Source organism: Penaeus chinensis, chromosome 35 (assembly GCF_019202785.1).
Source record: "Penaeus chinensis breed Huanghai No. 1 chromosome 35, ASM1920278v2, whole genome shotgun sequence".
Taxonomy (NCBI): Eukaryota; Metazoa; Arthropoda; class Malacostraca; order Decapoda; family Penaeidae; genus Penaeus; species Penaeus chinensis.
Window position 1 is genome coordinate 27,333,822 of NC_061853.1, and position 7,500 is coordinate 27,341,321.

The following is a 7,500-nucleotide window of genomic DNA, read 5'->3' on the forward strand; positions in this document are numbered from 1 at the left end:
CTATGTCCACGTCTGTCTCTATGTAAGTGTACATGTTATATACATGTACTTCTACATGTGTATATACATATAAATACGAAAAAATATATATATAAATATATAAATATTTATATAGATGCGGATGGTCTGGTGAGCGCACGCGCGCGCGTTGTGCGTATACATACATACATACAGATACACATATACATACATATATATACAAATACATACATATATATACTAATATATACATATGTATACATTCACATATATACACACAGATACATACATTATATATAAATACATATATACACATACATAGGCCTACACATATACACATTTACATATATATATACATATATATACATATATACATATATATACATATATACATATATATACATATATATAAATATATATGCATATATATTTATATATATATACATACACATGTATAAACATATGTATGTCTATGGTCTATACGCATACTTATGTATATATTTATATAATCTTATGTATGAACATATATACATATATGCTTGTAACCGTATAAATGCACATGCACAATGCACATGCACACACACGCACATTCACACACGCAGGCATGCACACACCTGGACTACTGATTATCTCTAATATTAAAACAGGGTGTCATACCATTTAGTTACTTTTAAAATCTGAATGTCAACGCGCAAATGTGGCACTTATGGTTTGTACGTTCATTGTATATGATCTGAAATTTAGTTTTAAATTGTTTACAATTCTCTGTAAAAAATTGGTATTTTCCGTAGTTATCCTATCTTATCTTTAATTCTTTAAAAAAAAATGTATAATCTAGCTCGCACCACATTACGGATTTAAATTCTCACAGCTATTCCCGCATTATGAAAGAGACTTCTTATCGTAACGGTCGAACGTCATAAGTATGAATAGGAACTAATGTTTTTATATTTTTTTAATTGTGGATGATAAAAAGCAACACTCCTTGCTTCAGTTTATCCCTCCAAGTCTCTTCTCATTTTTCATTTTCGTAACTTTTCTTGCCATAATTGCGGAAACAAAATAGCATGCAGTACTGCCAAAACATGAAGTAAAGCAAAGACAAAATACCCACTGCATCAAACCATGACAGAATAAAGGAACCTAAAAATGTGAAAAGGAAGAGAGAGGATTGAAATAAACCTGCGGATGTAAACCACACAGCGAGTATCATCATCAAGTACCTGGTAGGTGGGAATGCGACTCTTCTCGTCTCGCTCCTTGTCTCTTTCTCTGCTCTTCCTCCTGTGCTTGTGGTTCTCGCCGTTCGGCTTATCCTCGGCGGGCGGGGGCTTCAGCTTATTTTCCCCGCTCTCTCTGCTGTTGCTGTTGTTGTTGTTGTTGTTGTCACCTTCCATGGCTGCGAGTGACGGTGCCAACAGGCTGGGAAGGTAGGATACCCGGCCGAGAGGATCCTCGGTGGGTCCTCGATAGACTGAGGAGGAGGAGGTGGTAAGCTTGGAGGACGACCTGCTGAATGTCAACACTCACACCTGGTCGTCTCCGCCAGCTGGCCACATGTCGTGCCTAGTCGTTCCTCGTAACCCAGGACGACCACCCTCCTCGTGGCCCTCACACCATCCTCACTAACGACACTGATTCACGTTGCTCTCGCGCTTGCCACCGACACCGACTGACAACATCCACGAGAATGCCAGTGTGTGTTGCTTGAGAGGCTCAGGTTCAGTTTAATATGCAGGCCACGCCAGACCGGTCCTACAAGTATACATTCCTGGGCACGCTGTGGGCGTTTGTGGGCGTACGGGCGTACTCATTTGGTTATCCTCGCGCATGGGAGATATCGGACTTTAAATCCTTACTAAAGGAGGCCACAAATATTCCCCGCATACGGAGGACTCACAACCGAAACGTTCGGGTCCTGGCTGGACGTGAATCTGGTCATCAACTAGGCTGGTTGCCCACAAACTCACTGTCTCTTTACTTAACAGTCAAACCACACTGAGCGTCATATCACCTCGCGGACATGACAGAACCTCAGCCTGTCATCAAAATGTCAAGCACTGCACTCCAACCTGGAGTTCGTTTCAGTTCTTACTCCTACAGCCGTGCGACATCCTTCCGTGAGAGCACGGAATATCACGAGCAGCAGGACATACAGACAGGAACAGGGTCAATGTTAGACTGACAGGCTACAGGTCCTCCCACCCTTCAAACCCCCCCGTCACACACCCCATGCCCTTACCTGGTGCTGCAACATCACACAGAATCCAATATCATGTCAGATCGACCGTCGCCCGTCTCAAGAAGCTATTCGTCAGTTGTTGCAATCCACAAATTGGTTAGTATTCGAATAAATCCACATACCTATATAGACACATACATCCCAGAAAATACAAAATTAAATAGAAGTAGCTGGAAACTGTGGCCGGTACCCACCCCAAGTCCGCCCCCATGAACGGCGCCAGAGGTACGACGAGCACCGCCTCTGCACGCCTCTTATCACGATCCCCAGGCTCCACCACGTGTCTGCCACACACATTCTGGGGGATCAAGTATTCCTGCACCTGGACTGAGTGTGAACAGCGTCCCAAAATAATGACAAACCCTGGGATGAAGCGATGGAAGAACAGATGACGAAGCCGAGGACTGTAGCTACTCGTAGAAAGGAGTTGCCAAGCGCCAATATCTCGTATTTTTGAAGCGCCTGTATTGTTTTACATTCTACACTTTCCGCCGACAAACGTCCTCCTTCGCAAATGGCTTCTGGCCTAACGCCTCTATATTAAGAAAGCAAGTTTATCCCATGCGATTCTCTCATGCAGAGCGCTTACTTACATCCCACTTCGAGTCGCTTTTCGTAAACTTGTTCCAAGATCAGAGGTGAGACCACATACTAGACGTTCATTCTGCTTGTGCATTTTAATCAGAAATTCTTTTTATGGACGAGTTCTACGAGACGCTTTATCAGGACCAGTTCGCTGTTATCTGCTGTGCATTCACTGACTTGTTATGTCTTCCAAATGTAACCAAATATATCCCTACACACATGACTTGTATCTCCCTCAAGAAAAAAACACAACGGACACGCACAAATTACCACAGGCCTATATAATTGTTTATAAACGCATGTATACTTGATGGCTACGCTAACAGGCAAACAATCTTGCAAAAAAATGGGCAGACACAAGGACAAACAGACCTTTTATAGGTACACAAGACTGCTGTATGAGAAGCCTAGCATGAAAACAATATAAATTAATTCCGTTATCTAAAGTGTTCGCCGAGATGAATACTAAGGAAATCATAAATGTGATATCATTAATTTTCATTCATTTCTCTTTCAATCTTGCTTTTTTTCCTCTATGCCCATACCTAACCACCCTTTAACACGAGTCGTTGTCATTTCACTTCACGATCACTCATATCTCCGGCCCTTCATCCCGCCAAAAATACTCCTTCCTTAACATAGAAATTACATTCTTTCCTAAGATACCCATATACATTTCTCTCGCATTCTCCCCGTCTCCCTCTCTCGCATTCTCCCTCTCTCTTATTCTCCCTCTCTCTCCTTCTCCCTCTCTCTCCTTCTCCCTCTCTCTCCTTCTCCCTCACTCTCCTCTCCCTAGCTCTCCCTCTCCTCTCTCCTCCTTCTCCCTCTCTCTCCTCTCCCTCTCTCCTCTCTCCTCATCTCCTCACTCTCTCTCTCCTCTCTCTTCCTCCTCTCCTTCTCTCCTCTCCCTCTCCACTCTCCTCCTCCTCTCCCTCTCTCCCTCTCCCTCCTTCTCCCTTCCTCTCTCCTCTCTCCATCTCTCCTCCTCTCTCTCTCTCTCTCCTCTCTCTCTCTCTTCTCTCTCTCCTCCCTCTCCTCTCCCCCTCCTCTCTCCCTCTCTCATCTCTCCCTCTCTCTCTCCTCTCTCTCATTCTCCCTCTCTCTCAGTCTCTCCTCCTCTCTCTCCCTCTCTCTCTCTCCTCTCTCTCTCATCTCTCCCCTCTCTCTCTCTCCTCCTCTCTCCTCCTCCTCCTCTCTCTCATCCTCCTCTCATCTCCCTCCTCCTCCTCTCTCTCTCCTCTACCTCCTCCTCTCTCCATCCTCTCTCATCTCTCTCTCTCATCCCTCTCCCCTCCCTCATCCTCTCTCCTTCTCTCTCTCTCCCTCACTCTCCCTCTCGATCCCTTCTCTCCTCTTCTCCCTCTCTCCTCTCTCCCTCCACTCTCTCTCTCTCTCTCCTCCATCTCTCTCTCCTCTCTCCTCACTCTCTTCTCTCTCATCTCCTCTCCTCCCTCCCTCTCCTCTCCTCCCTCCCTCTCCTCTCCCTCTCCTCCTCCTCTCTCCTCTCTCTCTCACCTCCTCTCTCTCCTCCCCTTCTCTCTCTTCTCCTCTCTCTCATCCTCTCTCTCTCTCTCTCTCCCTCTCTCTCCCTCCACCTCTCCCTCTCTCCTCCTCACCTATCCCCTCTCCTCTCTCTCTCTTCTCTCTCTCTCTCCACCCTCCCCCTCTCTCTCCTCCCTCATCTCTCTCTCCTCCCTCCTCCCCTCTCCCTCTCTCACTCTCCTCCTCCTCTCTCTCACCCTCCTCCTCCTCCCCTCCACTCCTCTCCTCTCCTCCTCCTCCCTCCCCCTCCTCTCTTCTCCCCTCTCCTCTCCTCCTCTCCCTCTCTCTCTCCTCTTCTCCCTCCCCCCCCCTCCTTCCCCCCTCCCCCCTCTCTCTCCCCTCCTCCCTCCTCTCTTCCTCCCCTCCACTTCTCCTCTCTCTCCCCCCCCTCTCTCTCTCCCTCCCTCTCCTCTCTTCCCCTCTCCTCCTTCTCCTTCCTCTCCTCTCTCCTCTCCTCTCCCCCCCTCATCTCCTCCCCCCCCCTCCCTTCCCCTCTCACCTCCCCTCTCCTCTCTCTCCCCCCCTCTTCCTTCCTCTTCCTCTCTCCCTCTCTCTCCCCTTCTTCCCCTCTCCCTCTCCTCCCTCTCTCCCCTCTCCTCCCTTCTCCCCCCTCCTCCTCCCCCTCCCCTCTCTCCTCCTCTCTTCTCTCTCTCCTCTCTCCCTCTCCCCTCCCTCCCTCTCTCCCTCCCTCTCCCCCCCCCTCTCTCTCCCTCTCTCTTCTTCTCCCTCTCTCCTCCCCCCCTCCTCTCTCTCCCTCCTCCTCTCTCCTTCCTCCTCCCCTTCTCCCTCTCTCTCTCCTCCCTCTCTTCCTCTCTCTCTCTCCTCCTCTCCTCTCCTCCCCCTCCTCCTCCTCTCCCTCCTCCTCTCTCTCTCTCCCTCCCTCCCCCTCCCTCATCCTTCCTCCCTCCCACTCCTCCTCTCTCCCTCCTCCCTCTCTCCCCTCCTCCCTCTCCTCCCCCTCTCTCTCCTCCCCCCCCCCCCTCCTCTCTCCCCCCTCCCCTCTCTCTCCTCCCTCCTCCCTCTTCCCTCTCCCCCCCCCTCCCCCTCTCTCTCTCCCCCTCATCTCTCCCCTCCCCCCCCTCTCTCCTCTCTCCTCCTCTCCTCTCCACCCTCCCTCCCTCCCTCCTCTCTCTCCCCTCCTCTTCCTCCCCTCCTCCCTCTCCTCCTCTCCTCCTCCCCTCCCTCCACCTCTTCCTCACCCTCCCCTCCACCCTCTCCTCCTCTCTCTCTCCTCTCCCTCTCCTCCTCTCCCTCTCCCTCTCTCCTCCTCCCCTCTCCTCCCTCCCCTCCTCTCTCCCTCTTCCCCCTCCTCTTCTCTCCCTCTCTCTCTTCCCTCTTCTTCTTTCCTCCCTCCCTCTCTCCCTTCCTCCTCTCTCCTCCTCTCTCTCTCCTCTCTCTCTCCCTCCCTCTCCCCTCTCTCTTCTCTCCCCTTCTCTCTCCTCTCCTCTCTCTCTCCCCTCCTCTCCTCTCCCCTCCCTCCATCCCTCTTCCTCCTCCTCTCTTCCTTCCCTCTCTTTCCCTCCCTCCTCTCCTCCCTCCTCTTCCTCTCTCCTCTCTCTCTCTCTCCCTCTCTCTCTCTCTCCCTCTCTCTCTCTCTCCCTCTCTCTCTCTCTCCCTCTCTCTCTCTCTCCCTCTCTCTCTCTCTCCCTCTCTCTCTCTCTCCCTCTCTCTCTCTCTCCCTCTCTCTCTCTCTCCCTCTCTCTCTCTCTCCCTCTCTCTCTCTCTCCCTCTCTCTCTCTCTCCCTCTCTCTCTCTCTCCCTCTCTCTCTCTCTCCCTCTCTCTCTCTCTCCCTCTCTCTCTCTCTCCCTCTCTCTCTCTCTCCCTCTCTCTCTCTCTCCCTCTCTCTCTCTCTCCCTCTCTCTCTCTCTCCCTCTCTCTCTCTCTCCCTCTCTCTCTCTCTCCCTCTCTCTCTCTCTCCCTCTCTCTCTCTCTCCCTCTCTCTCTCTCTCCCTCTCTCTCTCTCTCCCTCTCTCTCTCTCTCCCTCTCTCTCTCTCTCCCTCTCTCTCTCTCTCCCTCTCTCTCTCTCTCCCTCTCTCTCCTCTCCCTCTCCCTCTCCCTCTCCCTCTCTCTCCCTCTCCCTCTCTCTCCCTCTCCCTCTCTCTCCCTCTCCCTCTCTCTCCCTCTCCCTCTCCCTCTCTCTCCCTCTCCCTCTCTCTCCCTCTCCCTCTCTCTCTCTCTCCCTCTCTCTCTCTCTCCCTCTCTCTCTCTCTCCCTCTCTCTCTCTCTCCCTCTCTCTCTCTCTCCCTCTCTCTCTCTCTCCCTCTCTCTCTCTCTCCCTCTCTCTCTCTCTCCCTCTCTCTCTCTCTCCCTCTCTCTCTCTCTCCCTCTCTCTCTCTCTCCCTCTCTCTCTCTCTCCCTCTCTCTCTCTCTCCCTCTCTCTCTCTCTCCCTCTCTCTCTCTCTCCCTCTCTCTCTCTCTCTCTCTCTCTCTCTCTCCCTCTCTCTCTCTCTCCCTCTCTCCCTCTCTCTCTCTCTCTCTCTCTCTCCCTCTCTCTCTCACACTCTCACACTCTCACACTCTCTCACTCTCTCACTCTCTCACTCTCTCACTCTCTCACTCTCTCACTCTCTCACTCTCTCACTCTCTCACTCTCTCACTCACATCTAAATTATAATTTAAAAAACAATAAAAGTAAACTAAAAACCCATGATATACATACCAGCTGAATGCTTCCAAAAACATGATTTAAAGATATGGCCTTCTTAAATCAAAGATCCACAAATACATATATAACTGCAAAAAATGCTAAATACCGAGAAAATCTTCGAAGACCTTCAAAAGGCAATACATTTGTAGTTTTTGGACTGATGAACTTTTCTCAGTCTTTTTCTTTATTGAATATCAACATTAGAACAAATTTCATTGTTAAAAAAAATGAAAGTCACATGAAAGAATACGAGAAACAACAGTATCCCCCTCAAAACACTTTGTAATCAAGAAATACAAATCAAATACCCACAGGCATACTGGTTGTCACATGCCCAGAAGAAAAAAAATAATTATCCACCCAAAAAAAGGCTTCAATTTACCAACTTCTACAAATACAGTAAGCCTCACCACAGTATACTTTTTTTTTTTTTTTTTTTTTTTTTTTTTTGCTTGGTACCCTTTGTGGGCTAACTGAAGGCATGTTGACAAGTAAAACTG

General features: G+C 49.3%; 1 protein-coding gene across 9 annotated transcripts in view; it reads right to left on the minus strand.

Moving 5' to 3' along the window:
• LOC125044200 (mitogen-activated protein kinase-binding protein 1-like) overlaps positions 1-7,500 on the minus strand; it is a 157,473-nt gene that overhangs the window by 139,841 nt on the left and 10,132 nt on the right. The window contains exon 1 of one of the 9 annotated variants that reach the window (XM_047640711.1): positions 2,222-2,251. The exons of 7 other annotated variants lie outside the window; for them this stretch is intronic. In XM_047640711.1, the coding sequence (XP_047496667.1) occupies positions 2,222-2,236 (15 nt within the window). In that variant the 5' untranslated portion in view covers positions 2,237-2,251. Of the gene's footprint in view, positions 1-1,202; positions 2,160-2,221; positions 2,252-7,500 lie in introns of those variants that run through there. One more of the 9 variants, XM_047640705.1, reaches the window with a different exon arrangement.